At 39.6% G+C, this 15,770-nt stretch overlaps 1 protein-coding gene across 1 annotated transcript in view; it reads left to right on the top strand.

Moving 5' to 3' along the window:
• The window catches only part of LOC108718811 (ADP-ribosylation factor-like protein 5B), a 28,699-nt gene that overhangs the window by 3,150 nt on the left and 9,779 nt on the right, over positions 1-15,770 (top strand). The window contains exons 2-3 of the mRNA XM_018267286.2: positions 8,560-8,620; positions 13,991-14,138. Coding sequence (XP_018122775.1) covers positions 8,560-8,620; positions 13,991-14,138 — 209 coding nt within the window. The remainder of the gene's footprint in view (positions 1-8,559; positions 8,621-13,990; positions 14,139-15,770) is intronic.

The raw sequence follows: 15,770 nt of genomic DNA, 5'->3' as shown, positions 1-15,770 counted from the left end.
GGGACTGACTTTAATATTATCCCTTCTGGGTTCCAATCAACCCCCTTCCAATGCTAATTTCCATATTACCTGTAAGTACTGCATTAAATAGTGCATCACGCTGATTTCTTGATGGCTCAACTTGCTTTTCATTCTCTTAGCTATTGAATATAAAACAAATGTGGAGGCTGACATTAGTAAAAGCCATTTAAAGCGGTTGTTTATCTTCCAAACACTTTTTTTTTTAGTTCAGTTGTTTTCAGATTGTTCCCCACAGATAGACTTTTTTCAGTTACTTTCCATTATTTTATTTTTTTTTTACAGTTTTTCCAAAATCTAAGTTTAAAGTGTAAAGTTCCTGTATCTGGTGTCTGACAGCTCGGGAATTCAGGTGCAGACTCAACTGTTACAATTTTGCAACATTTAGTTGATACATTTCTCAGCAGCATCTGTGGAGTATTATCAACTATTGTATCAACTCCAACAGCTGCCTTTAATGAAACCCAGGGATTCTGCTCAGCAGGGACAAAGATATGAAATGTATCAACTAAATGTATCAATTTAGAACAGTCTACAGTGTCGACGACCCCCCTTCCCAGAGCTGCTTTAGAAGGTGAAAAATTACACTTTACACTTCAATATTAGAAAAACAGTGACACATAGAAAATAGAAAGTAATTGGAAAAAGTCTTTCTTTATTTCTGTTGCTCTACCTGAAACCAACTAGTGTGAAGGTGAACAACCCCTTTAAGAGATGAATAATCAAAATACTATGGCAGAAAGGAGACCCAGCCTTAGGTGCATGATAATACAGGTATGGGATCCATTTATCTGGAAACCTGTTATCCAGAAAGCTCCGAATTACAGAATGGTCGCCTCCCATAGTCTCCATTTTATCCAAATCTAAATTTTTAGAAATGGTTTCCTTTATCTCTGTAATAATAAAACAGTAGCTTGTTCTTGATCCCAACTAAGATATAATTAATCCTTATTGGAAGGAAAACCAGCCTATTGGGTTTATTTAATGTTTACATGATTTTCTAGTAGACTTAAGGTATGAAGATCCAAATTACAGAAAGATCCAAATTACAGAAAGATCCGTTATCCGGAAAACCCCAGGTCCCACACATTCTGGATAAAAGGTCCCATATATGAGTTTCCCGCACAGAGCCCTTCCGTTGGCACCAGATTCTGTTAGGCTACTCTCTTGCCACTTTATCTAATAAATGAGCAAAGAGGCTCATCAGTAAAAAAAAAATAAAATAAGAAAAAAAAAAAGATTGGGTGCATTTTAGTTGCAGCAAATAGTTTTTTTTATTGCCCATGATCAGCTAGTGCCAATATCTCATCATTCAGCAGCATTACTGACAGCCACACTCACACCATCACCAGTACCTAAGGGTTGGGGTTTGCTGCTGACCCCATATTTAATTTGGTGGGGGTTCCCAGGGGAATTTGAGAGTATGAAATTATATCTATTGCCATGCAGTTCAGTTAGCAGTAACTATGTAACTTCCCCTTGAGTTGACCTTCTCTGGCCCAAAAATAAACATACTGGTAGGATATTGTCAGCTGATTAGTGTGTGTGTGTGTGTACATTTGTGTGACTGAACAATTCAATCATCTCCATTTATGCATGGATCAATGTTTTCTTTGCGTTGTGTCAATAAATAAAGGATGATTCTAATTATAACCGTATAAGTGTGATCAGCTTCAGTGATGCCATGGGATTCCCAGGCTACCTGTCATTTTGTACAGGTATGGGACCTGTTATCCAGAATGCTCAGGATCTGGGGTTTTACGTATAATGGATCTTTCAGTAATTTGGATCTGCAGACATTAAATCTACTAGAAAATCATTTAAACATTAAATAAACCCAATAGGCTGGTTTTGACCAAATCCAGGATTCGGTTCGGGATTCAACCAGGATTCGGCCTTTTTCAGCAGGATTGCCCATTTTCAGCAGGATTCGGATTTGGCCAAATCCTCGTGCCTGGCCAATCTGAATCCTAATATGCATATGCAAATTAGCAGCAGGAAGGTAAATCGCTGAACTATTTGTCACAAACCAAGGAAGTAAATGTTTTTTCCACTTTTTCCCTTCCCATCCCTAATTTAAATATGCAAATTAGAACCCGGTTCAATATTTGGCCAAATCTTTCATGAAGGATTCAGTGGAGTCCGTGCATTCCTAAGGATTCGTTGTATATTAGTTTGGATCAAGTACAAGGTACTTTTTTTATTATGACAGAGAGGTAAGCATTTTTAAAAATTTAGATTATTTGGATAAAACGGACTCTATGGGAGACAGCCATCCCATAATTTGGAGCTTTCTGGATAACAGATGCCATATCTTGTATACTGCTAGTGCCAAAATATGGTCTGGAATGTCCTGAGCCATTCTGTAATTCGGAGCTTTCTGGATATAGGGTTTCCGGAAAAGGGATCCTATACCTGTATAATAAAACAGACATCCAACTGCGGAACCCCTCAGGCTTTAGCCTTCCTGATATTAGACCACTTGAAGCTTATAGGTTGCTAAGGGCTTTGTTTTTATTGCTGTTGTTGTTTGTATCACACAATTTGGGGTCTCGTCCGGTGTGTTTTTCAGCATTATCTGCCTGCCATAGACTACAGTGCGCACATTTTATTCACTTTATACCTGGAGTGTTAGTTCAGGCTTCTCTTTCTGCTGACGCAAGTTTGCAGTGTCTTGTTTCACGGTTACATTGTTATCTCCTCCGTCACCAACATGTATCTGTGGGTGTTCTACAGATTCCTAGTGGAAGGCACAGTCGCAGCAATGTATCTCTTGTGTGTTTTCCCTTCCCCTGGGCCTCTTTGTTCTGTTTGTTGATAAAATATTCTCTTTTCTAAAACGTAATTGCAGCTTTTTCCATTTCTGCACTAGCGTGTCTAGGAGGCCATGCATTTGTTTTTACGTATTAGTAATGCTGTATACTTGTTTTAAAGGGATGCTTCACCTTTTAACTTTTAACTAGAATGACCAATTCTAAGCAACATTTCAATTGGTCTTTATTTTTTAAAAAAAAATATTTCTATATATATTTGGCATCTTCCTGTAACGCTTTCCAGGTTTCAAAAGGGGGTTACTGACCCCCACCTAAAAACAAATGCCTTGTAAGGTTACAAATGAATATTTGGCTTCAACCCAAGACTTTTTGCAGATTTTGGACTTTGATTTTTGATCGTTTCGCAGAACCAAATCCAGATTGCTTTAAAATTCTGGACAGCAGAACAAGACCAATTTTTTTTGTTAACTGATGATGCAATATTAAGCTTTATCTTAAAGGAAAACTATACCCCCAAAACAATGTGAGTCTCTCTAAAAAGATATTACATAAAACAGCTCATGAGAGAAAGAGAGATGTGCTTATATTAAATCAGTGATTCCCATATCACCCCTCCGTCCTGTTTTCCTCTCAACTTGATCACTCCTTTCCTTCTCTATGACTCTTGAATACTTACATCTCAGCTAATCACTTTTGGTGAATGGAACTGAAATCAATTTTGAACTAGTGATTTTTGCTACACATCCTGCAAACAAATCAATGATATGACCTTGAATGTGCTTGTGTGTGTGTTGATCTAATTATCTGTAAGGGCACCTGCATAGGGTGGGTATTATTTGGTTCAATTGAGATGCAGCTGATCTTGCCCTACAGATAATCCCATCATTTCAGCAAATTTATAGGGACGTAGTCCAACTTTGTAGTGACCAGAGTCCTAAGATCTCTTTCCTGCTTACCATGTCTGAATAGGTGAACCAGTTAAAGGGATACTGTCATGGGAAAAAATTTTTTTTTCAAAATGAATCAGTTAATAGTGCTGCTCCAGCAGAATTCTGCATTGAAATCCATTTCTCAAAAGAGCAAACAGATTTTTCTATATTCAATTTTGAAATCTGACATGGGGCTAGACATTTTGTCCATTTCCCAGCTGCCCCATGTCATGTGACTTGTGCCTGCACTTCAGGAGAGAAATGCTTTCTGGCAGGCTGTTGTTTTTCCTTCTCAATGTAACTGAATGTGTCCCAGTGGGACATGGGTTTTTACTATTGAGTGTTGTTCTTAGATCTACCAGGCAGCTGTTATCTTGTGTTAGTGAGCTGTTATCTGTTTACCTTCCCATTGTTCTTTTGTTTGGCTGCTGGGGGGGGGAAAGGGAGGGGGTGATATCACTCCAACTTGCAGTACAGCAGTAAAGAGTGATTGAAGTTTATCAGAGCACAAGTCACATGACATGGGGCAGCTGGGAAATTGACAAAATGTCTAGCCCCATGTCAGATTTCAAAATTGAATATAAAAAAATCTGTTTGCTCTTTTGAGAAATGGATTTCAGTGCAGAATTCTGCTGGAGCAGCACTATTAACTGATTCATTTTGGAAATTTTTTTTTTTCCCATGACAGTATCCCTTTAAGCTTGGCATACCCACATGTGTATATCTTACAATATCACACTGATCAGTTTCATAACCCCAGAACAGACCTGCCCGACATGTAGTAGTACATTCATTATAAAATACCTTCTCTTCCATAACAGAATGTTCTAGCTTGATCCATAGCTGATATCTGCCAGGGCAGTATTTAAACCTTCCCCCCCCAAGTATCTTTGCTTCAAACCAATTTTTATCTACCATTGAAAAATAAGGCACCTTGATATAGTTCTGTTTGTTAAATGGGTTGTTCACCTTTGCGTATAATTATATTATACAATTATATAATATTATATAATAAAAGTTATCACTTTTAGGCGATATTTTGGGATCCTTAGCCCTTGGTTTTAATTTTTTATTATTTGTGGTTTTTGAGTTACTTAGTCTTTTATGCAAAGGCTCTCGAGTTTGCAGTTTCAGCAATCTGGTTGATAGGGTCCACCGTAGAAACCATGCATTGGTTTGAATAAGAGACTGGTAAAGTTAACTTAAAGGCAAATCACTCCCTTAAAGGAAAACTATACCCCCAAAATGAATACTTAAGCAACAGATAGTTTATATTAAATTGAATGACATATTAAAGAATCTTACCAAACTGGAATATACATTTGCATAAATATTGCCCTTTTACATCTCTTGCCTTGAACCACCATTTCCTAACTCTATCTGTGCTGCCTCAGAGATCACCTGACCAGAAATACTACAACACTAACTGTAACAGGAAGAAGTGAGGAAGCAAAAGGCAGAACTCTGTCTGTTAATTGGCTCATGTGACCTTACATGTGGTTTGTATGTGTACACAGTGAATCTTACGATCTCAGGGGGCGGCCCTTATTTTTTAAAATGGCAATTTTCTATTTATGATTACCCAATGGCACATACTACTAAAAAAACATATTATTATGATAATTGTTCATTTACATGAAGCAGGGTTTTACACATGAGCTGTTTTACTCAGTATCTTTTACTAGAGACCTACATTGTTTGGGGGGTATAGTTTTCCTTTTAATGCAAACTATTTATTCATGGTCACCCTAATTTATACGTAAGTCTGGGCCAGAACCACATTTTGGGAACCTCTGCTTTATCAGTGTATATTTTAGAAATGTGTATATATAGCTGATCCAATCATGGGCTCTAGGGCCCAATGATAGAATCACAATGATGAGCATACGGCCGGTCGGATCAAGGACTGTGTCAACAAACCAATGCAGTCCTCAATCGAACAGGATTTTTTACCCTGCCCAATCAAGATCTGGATGACTTTTGGCCAGATATTGTTCAGGGAAGCCCGTCGGAGGGCCCCATACACTGCCCAATGAGCTGCTGACTTAAAGGAGAAGGAAAGCTACGGAGGCATTTTATTGCCAATAGATTAGCTGCAATAGTGCAAGCTAGAATGTTATATTTATTCTGTAGAATGTTTTACCATACCTGAGTAAAAAGCTCTAGAAACTCTCTGTTTGTTTAGAATAGGAGCTGCAGTATTATTGTGGTGTGACATCACTTCCTGCCTGAGTCTCTCCCTGCTCTGGGCTCAGATTACAGTAGAGAAGGGAGGGGGGAGGAAGAGGAGCAAACTGAGCATGCTCTTGCCCAGGGCAATGAGGTTTAAACTGAATGCAGGAAGTCTGATACAGAAGCGCATGTGTACACAATAGAAGGAAAGAAATGCAGTGTTTCTTTTGACAGGAGACTCAGAGCAGCACTACTTTGGGGGTTTACTGGTATATTTACATGGACCTTTCTGATAAGGCTTACTTAGTTTTTACCTTTCCTTCTCCTTTAAAGGAGACGGAAAGCTACCAAGGCAGTTTATTGCCAATAGATTAGCTACAACAATGCAAGCTAGAACACCATGTTTGTTCTTTACAATGCTTTGCCATACCTGAGTAAACAGCTATAAAACAGTCTCTGTTTGTTTAGGAGATAGCAGCTTCCATATTAGTTTGCTGTGACATCACATCCTGCCTCTCATAGCTCTGAGCTCAGATTACAGCAGGGGGGAGAGGTGCAAAGTGAGCATGCTCAAGCCCAAGCCCTGGAGGTTTAAACTGACAACAAGAAGTCTGATACAGAAGCCAATGTGTACACAATAGAAGGAAAGAAATGTGTTTTTTCGTTTGATAGAGGACTCCGAGCAGCATTACTAGGGTTTACTAGTGTATTCATATAGACCTTTGTGATAAAGCTGACTTCGTTTTAACCTTTCCTTCTCCTTTAATCAGTCAACAGCTTACATCTGCCCATGTATTTAGTGAGCCTTTCAGATAAAAGTTGTTTGATCAGAAATCCCTAGTCAGGTACCAGGAAATCGATGCCTCCGCACAAGCAAAACAAAAATATAATGGAAGACATTGTGGATAACAATTTGTGATCTGACACTGCTGTGGTTTGTGACCATTCCTTTGCCTGGGGCTAGACTTGTAAATCTGCATAGTGCATTCCCTTCCCTCTCTACCTGTTACACGTGGCATCGGCTGAAGGAATGTTGTGTTTTTTATGTTTGGGCTTTCTAGGAGTGTTGCATGTATGCACAGAGCAGATATTATAGATCTATCAGCAGTTATTGCTTATTTATTTCTTACATACAACTGCTTTGTGTAACTTGACTGTATCTCCGATGTACAGAAGAACATTAGTGCTTAGCGTCCCATTAATTGTTGGAAGTAAAGGCTGGGTTTGACTGCAGGTTAGTGGTAAGTCTTGGGATGAATGCCTAGTTTTCTGTTTTTAATGAGCTTTGTATGAAGCAGGGTGACTTTTGTATTGATGCTTTGTATATATTACACCTCTTAAAAAAAGAAAACGGGCACTGAAACAAATGATGGTTTAGTGGTGGTGGGGTGGTTGAACCCACAGTTTAAAAATCCTGCTGCTATCATGTGTGCAACAGTGTGTCATAATGTGTGTGTATAAGCTTTAAAGGAACAGTAACCGCAAAAAAACGGAGAATGTTTCAAAGTAATTTAAATGTAATGTATTGTTTCTCTGCATTGGTAAAAGCTGTGTGTTTGGTTCAGAAACACTACTATCATTTATATGAACATGCTGCTCTGTAGCCATGGGGGCAGCCATTCAAGCTGGAAAAAAGGAGAAAAGACACAGGATACATAGCAGATAATGGATAATATACCATTGTATTGGACAGAGCTTATCTCTTATCTGCGTGTAGCCCCATGGCTATACAGCTGCTTATTTATATAAACTTTAGTAGTTTTTCTGAAGCAAACACAGCATTTACCAGTGCATGCTAAGAGTATATTATATGTTAACTACTTTAAAACATTTTTGGTGTTACTGTTCCTTTAAATTCTCTCCAGACAATCCAATTGACAGTTCATTAATCCAGAAAAGAAAAAACATTTTTGTTCTCGAACTGGCCTTTACACTGGAGAAGCACAATATTAGAGTGTTCTACCTGTTAGCTCAATATCTTTTCAGGTGTCAAATGCTACACAGTCCATAGCCCCTCCTGCCCAGGGCCAAAATAGTTGAAATTCCAAAGCCAGAATTGATGTCTACTCTTTTACACTAACCATTACAGATGGGTATCTGGGTCTACAGTGACATTAGGTTCTCTTTTCACTGAATTAGGTCGCAGAACAGGATTATTGTACATATAATATTTATCATTGCATATTTCATAATGCAGTGTGAGGGACAGTTGCAAATACAACCAAAGTTTTTGCTGCTACTTTGATAGTATCTCTTGTTGTCGGGGGGGGGGGTGACACCCACTGATAGTAATCACCTACCTGGTGCCCCTGTTAGCAGAAAGCCCAGGTTTCTATGGGCCTGTATAGAACCCCCATGATGCACTGTAAAACCTCACTGGAAAGCAGGTGTGGAAGCTGAAAATGCTCATGATTCGTTCAACAGGCCAAAACTTTTGTATCTCCTTACATAGCCAGAGTTAATGCCCTAGTACAGGCAGATCTGCCTGTATAGCTTAGTGGATAATTTGGGACGGTGGACTAGTCAGTTGGTCAGTATAGGCCCAGATCAAGTCTTTTAGTAGATCCTTGAAAGTGTGGATGCTGCGAGGAATTCAGTCCAACCAGTCACCTGTGGACCCAACTTTTGATTTACTGTTTTATTAAAAACCTCTTTTTCTCTTTCAGAGCACAAGGTGATTATTGTGGGACTTGACAATGCAGGGAAAACCACCATACTTTATCAGTTGTAAGTATATATTCTGTATCTTTTCCCTCTAAGAAAAAACCTTCTTGCATAATGAAAGAAAATTTAATTCTAAGCAGCTTTCCAAGATACATTTATTGCAAATGTTCAGTGGTTTTAAAGTTACGTGTAAATGTCATTACGGCTGAAAGCAGTGTTTTTGTTTATCACTTGCTGTTTTCTGGTTCTCAATTTCAAATGATGTAGCCAAAATCATTGCTTCTCCTGCTTTTGCTAAATTATTTCAAGAGTCTGAGGCAGTAGTGCAGAGAATGAAAACAGTCAGACAAATACTACTTTTAGCTCCAGTAACTTTTTAGCTCCAGTAACTTTAAAACCATTGACCTGTAGGAAAGTTGCTGAATGACTCTCTCTGATTATGCTGAATAGTTTTAGGTGCAGTTTGTAATGCTGAAAGGAATATTCAGAATTATAATTCTTGGATCTGTTATTCTGATAGTTTGGAATGCCAGTTAAAAGATACTGCATTTATGTAGAGGCAGACTGTAAATCAGCAAATGGTATCTTCTATTGAAGAATGTGTAAACCGGTATGGGACCTGTTATCCAGAATGTTCGGGACCTGGGGTTTTCCGGATAATGGATCTTTCTGTAATTTGGATCTTCATACCTTAAGTCTACTAGAAAATCATGTCAATATTAATTAAACCCAATAGGCTGGTTCTTCTTCCATTAAGGATGAATTATATCTTCGTTTAGATCAAGTATGAGTTACTCTTTTATTATTACAGAGAAAAAGGAAATCATTTTTAAAAATCGAAATCATTAGATTATAATGTAGTCTATAGAAGATGGCCTTTCCATAATTCTGAACTTTCTAGATAATGGGTTTCTGGATAATAGATCTCATACCTGTACAATGTTCAAAGGGCTGTTTTCTCCATTAATGATCCTGGAGCTCTGTGACAGCATCATAAAGGGAACAGCGAAGTCCTCTTCAATTCTCGCATGCTGGCATACTAAAATCCGTGATTGTCTTTTTCTAGTACAGTGTAATCATAGTGATACTGCCATGATCACATGGTCTGGCCAGTAGTACTGTAACTTTCAACTGGCAGGTGACTACCAATGTTTAATTCCATGTGCCAATTGTGTTCAAACCCCACCTGGCAATTGTTTTCAAACTAGTGAAAGTAAAATTTGACTTTACACGATGGGCATTCATGATGCTATGAAACTCATTGATAAAGAGCAATTTGTTAGAATAGTCCCCTGCAAATAACTTCCATGATAGCTCAAATAATAATAATAATATCCTCTCCAATAGCCTAATGGAAAATATGCTGTTTTGCTTCCCATAGAAGTGACCCTAGAGATTTGGATTATGCTGAGGTGCAGCCTGTACAACTGATATATGAAACTGATACCTAGAGCCTCAAATGGGTAGATGGAGAGGGGGTGGACATTACTAATGTAGGCCCCATTTACTATTCTTCTGTATCAGGAAAGCTGAACAGAAAGGCTGATTGCATTAATCCTCAGGCATATTTCTGCTCTGTCGCCTGCTAAAAGCTCTCTGAATGAAAACGGCATGTAACTTGATTCTGATGCGACTATCCGTTTCTTAATGCCATTGCGTGTCATTCTTATGGCAATATAATCTAATCCTATTTATAAGGGTAAAAGGCTGGCTTTGGTCTGAAGATGTGCTCAGATGCAATTTCATTTCAACCTGAGGTGAGCGTGAAGGCATGTGATTTCCATAGCAATATATAAGGCACAAACAATCATGGCCACCTTATACAAGTATGCAATCCGTTATCTGGAAACCCATTATCCAGAATAGGTCGGACTTATGGAAAGGCCTCCCATAGACTCCATTTTATCCAATTAATACTTATTTTTAAAAACGATTTCCTTTTTGTCTCTAGTAATAAAACAGTAGCTTGTGCTTGATCCCAACTAAGATATAATAAATCCTTACTGGAAGCAAAACCAGCCTATTGGGTTTATTTCACGTTTACACAATTTTCTAGAAGACTTAAGGTATGAAGATCCAAATTACAGAAAGATCTGTTACATGGCATACTTTAGCTCCTGAGTATTCTGGATAATATGTCCCATACCTGTGCAGAGATCAATAATGTTCCGTTATGCTCTGGGCTAATGTTGTGGGTCAGCCACTGACCTGATCATTGGTTGGCTTGATTTTCTATGAACAGTGGTTATTTGCCCACACATGCCAAGATGTCCTAATTTGGTTGGAAATCATGAAAACGTGTATGAAATATGCGTGCAGCATTCGGTTCTGGTGTCACCGAGCCCTGTAGTGGGAAGCCAAGTAACAAAAGCTCAGAGTTGCATTGTTTTCCCTGATTGTCAATTCTGTCTGTTTCTACAAATGCAGCCTGATTAATTTAGCACAGCGAGACAGCCTCCCACTTTAACTGTCTCTAATGATGTTATCAGGTTACAGGTATGGTTGAAATTTGATACAGGTATACGACCTGTTATTCAGAATGCTCAGGACCTGGGGGTTTTCCGGATAAGGGATCTTTCTGTAATTTGGATCTTTAGGGTAGGGGCACACTGGGCGATTCGGCGAGATTTAGTCGCCGGGCAACTAATCGCCTCGTCTTTGCGGCGACCAATCTCCCCGAACGCCTTCCCTCTCTCTTGCGCTGGCTAAAAGTAAAATTCGCCTGCCTTCAGGCGACATTGGAAAACGAATCGCCGCGCTTGCTTTAGCGCAGGTGATTTTTCATTTTAGCCAGTACAAGAGAGAGGGAAGCCTGGCGACTAATCGTCTCGTCTTTGCGGCGACTAAATCTCTCCAAATCGCCCAGTGTGCCCTTACCCTTATACCTTAAAGCTGGCCATAGACGCAAAGATCTGATTGTATGAATCGAGGATTTGTACGATTTTCAGACCGTGTGTGGAGAGTCCCAACATTTTTCGCCGACGGAGATCGGTCGTTCGGCCAGGTTAAAAGATTTCTGTCGGCTGCTGATAATATCTCTGAGTGTATTGCCGATCGTACGATTTTCAGAGGGAGACTGTCACTAGCTTTGGTACGACATACAGTATCTTCCGTACGATTACTGTCAGGGGCAGAACATCGGCTGATCTGTTCTTTTACTACTTTATTTGATCTGACTGGTTAGTGGCAGGTCGGGAGATGGGGAAATCCGATCGCACGTTGATTCGTACGATCGGATCTTTGCGTCTGTGGCCAGCTTGAGTCTACTAGAAAATCATATAAACATTAAATAAACCCAATAGGCTGGTTTTCCTTCCAATAAGGATTAGTTATTTCGTAGTTGGGATCAAGTACAATGTACGGTTTTATTATTACTGAGAAAAAGGAAATCATTTTTAAAAATTTGGATTATTTGGATAAAATGGAGTCTATGGGAGATGTCCTAATTCGGAGCTTTATGGATAACTGATCCCATACCTGTATATACAAAACCGTCAGCTACTGGAATGCAGTGCTGTAATATGTAAATATAGGAAATTGCCTATGTACTGAATATTTTCTTGTCAGATCCTCATTCAGAAGCAATCTCGGTGCAGGAGGGGAAACAAGCACTTTTGATTGGTTACTCTGATACCTATAGCACCATGCATTGAATATGCAGTTCGGGAAAGCTCTGACAGTACTGAGTTAAAGTTTTTCAGGGATATAAGTTCTTATTCCCTCTAGATCCTCCAAATGACTTAATAGTCTGACTCTTCAACAGGTTAGTAGAGTAGCCATCTCCACTGCAGTAACATGAAATATCACGGAAACCGGAGAGTCTTCAAAATGTGGGTTTATTTTATCACAGCACTACATGTTTCGGACCTCTAGGATCCTTCCTCTGGTGCAAGTTACAAACAGTGTAATTAAAATGACCTTTTAAACACTTCTTTTACCCATAATCGTGGATACACTGGGGATTATGGGTAAAAGAAGTGTTTAAAAGGTCATTTTAATTACACTGTTTGTAACTTGCACCAGAGGAAGGATCCTAGAGGTCCGAAACATGTAGTGCTGTGATAAAATAAACCCACATTTTGAAGACTCTCCGGTTTCCGTGATATTTCATGTTAAAGTTTTTCATAATTTTTCCCTTTTTTATTAGTCTAGCAAAGGGCTCGGGGGTGGGTCTGGCCTCCAAGGCATTTTTATGGCTGCCAGCTTTCTCAATAGGCTTCTTTGTATATAATCATCCATTTGGCTGGGTTGCATGTCATATGGCAGTTAATCTGCCTACAACAAAAGAAAAAGGTCACAGGCATATAGTCACTATCTCTCCTGTCATCACCAGACAGGCATGCCCTAATATTCACCAAAAATATTTTGTGAGAGCCGACGACCAGGGACGTAACTACCGAGGAAGCAGACCCTGCGGCTGCAGGGGTGCCCAGGTGATATGGGGGCCCCGTGAGGCCATAATTAATGAGAAATTTCAATGTATATTGGTAAAAAGGACAACCTCTGGATATATTGGGGACAATAACATTTATTTGCTGTGGGGCCCAGTAACATCTAGTTACACCACTGCCGAGGACCCATTAGAGAACATAATACAGCAAGTCCTCCAATGGGGAAAATTAACTTTTCCCAGTGCAAACACAACAGCCAATTGCACCATGTTTAGAAATGTGCGCCCTGGGATGACTTGGAATAACACTGGGTCGGCATTCCCTTTTTCCCCCCCCACATTTGTTGATGCTGCACTTCGTTTTCTATCAGCACATGGCAAAGCAAGATCAGAATACCGAGGGACAGACCCTGGTTTCTACAGTTTCTACAGTTACTGAGCCTAGAGACAGATTATTACACAGACTGATTTTACTAGAGAACTACTGAAAAATATATATCCTAATGCCAGAGCAATTTTATTTCAGGGATATACATGATTTTCTTGTATGTGGGGGGGGAATGTACATGGGTTACAGTTTTGCCATTGTCCTGTGCACCGGGGGTCCCCAACCACCGGGCCGTCGACCAGTGGTGGACTTCAGGCTGGGCTGCCTCTGGTCCCAGCTGCAGTCTATAATAGCTGCAAAAACAATGAAAAAGGCCATAATTTCCTGCAATCCCAGCTCCATGACATTGCCATGACAACAGCTCAGGAAACTTTCTACTGCTCGCGATAAGGTCCAAAATTCTCTTTGGACAGTTTTTTGGTAAGCCTGAAACACACCCACGCATCTACATTCGCCCTTACCCCGGTCCTCGTAAAAATTGTCTTGCTTGAAACTGCTCCGTGGTGCAAAAAAAAGTTGGGGACCGCTGCTGTACACTGACTGTATTGACATTAATAGCACTGAAGCCTGATGCCTAGAAACTGTATTTTAATATACATTGTATCTGGTTAGCAGAGAAACCTCATCAGCTTTTTTTTTTCCCTTCATGTAACAGTTTAATGAATGAAGTGGTGCATACGTCTCCCACCATAGGAAGCAATGTAGAAGAAATAGTGGTTAAGAATACACATTTTCTAATGTGGGACATTGGAGGTCAAGAATCCTTGCGCTCGTCGTGGAACACCTACTACTCAAACACAGAGGTAAAACCTTTCGTATGATTATTGAAGTACCTCGACATCTGCTAAAAGCACAAGGAGAGAGATATATTCAGTTTTCCAGGCTGACCGCTCATCAAATGGGCACCTGATCCTTAAAGGGGTTGTTCACCTTTGAGTTAACTTTTAGTATGGTGTACACGGTGATATTCTGAGACAATTTGCAATTGGTTTTTATTTGTCACTTTTGAGTTATTTTAGTGTCCAAAATACCCTAGCAACCATGCATTGATTTGAATAAGAGACTGGAATAGGAGAGGCCTAACTAGAAAGATGAGTAATACAATGTATCAATAACAATACATTTGTAGCCTTACAGATTATTTGTTTTTTTAGATTGGGTCAGTAATCTCCATTTCAAATCTGGAAAGAGTCAGAAGAAGAAAGCAATTAATGATAGCCAAATGAACAGTTGCTTAGAATTGTCCATTGCATAACATACTAAGAGTTAACATAAAGGAGAAGCAAACCCCCTACCCTACATAGACTACCCTCCCTCCCCCCCCCCCCAGCCTAGCTGGTACCCTGGACAAATGCTACTAAGTCTTTACTTACCCCTTGGTGCAGATTCTGTCCAGCGGAGTTCACAGGTGCCATCTTCAGCCACTTCGGTAATCTTCGGGTCTTCTCCCGCCGCTTCGGCAATTTCCGTGAGTTCGGCCATGCACAGTTATCGTGAAACAGAATTGCTCCAACTGCGCTTGCGCCGATATGGCACTTCCCGTAGATTACTGAAGAGAAGAAGATGGCACCCGTTAACTCCGCTGGACAGAATCTGTACCAAGGGATAAGTAAAGACTTAGGGTAGCAGCTAAGCTGGGGGGTGAGGAAGGAGAGGGGGTCTATGTAGGGTAGGGTTTTTTTAAATTTAGGGTTTGCTTCTCCTTTAAAGGTGAACCGCCCCTTTAGCCCAGTTGTATGGTTCTTGAGCAGTACACGCAACAATTTATTCCACTCTTAAGAGGGGTCTCCATTGCATTATGAGAGAAAGTAAAATTGTAGACGGCGTTCCAATATACATTGATTAAACTCAGCTTTCTGTCTCCTTTTAAGTTATTTGTAAATGTAATTGCAGTTGAAAGCTGTGTTCATCACTTTTGGGCCTCTAGTTCTGATTTCTGAAACAATTTAGCAGTAATTTCTCTTCCCCCTGTAAAAGTGTGTATGAAAATACAGTGATATATTCCATCGACCACTGGGGGCTTCCCTAAGAGGGTCACCCCTACAGTTTAGGCTCCCATATATACAGTTCAAAAATCATAAGCAGTACATCTGATGTATAAACAATATCTAAAGCATGTTCCTACCTTATGGAAAGTCCTGTCTCATCTCTAGATAGAGACCCGAGCTAGCAACCAAGCTATGACAAACTAGAATAAAAAATTTAAATTACAATAAAATAAAGACCAAGTGCACATTGTTTTAGAATGTTAACGGCTACGACATACCGAGCATTCTCTGTAATACTTGTGAGGTGTGTTGTGTGGGATTTTAGAATTCTTTTTTTTTTTTTGTTTCACATGGTTTCAGCCTTGGTTCCTTTGAAGCTGTGTAAGTGTTTGCTTAGTTTCCTTCTGCGTGTGAGCTACTGTTTGTCTTTCCATGATTATCCCACAT

This window comes from Xenopus laevis, chromosome 6L, assembly GCF_017654675.1.
Source record: "Xenopus laevis strain J_2021 chromosome 6L, Xenopus_laevis_v10.1, whole genome shotgun sequence".
Taxonomy (NCBI): Eukaryota; Metazoa; Chordata; class Amphibia; order Anura; family Pipidae; genus Xenopus; species Xenopus laevis.
The sequence above is the reverse complement of the archived record's forward strand: the minus strand, read 5'-3'. Positions and strand labels throughout refer to the sequence as shown.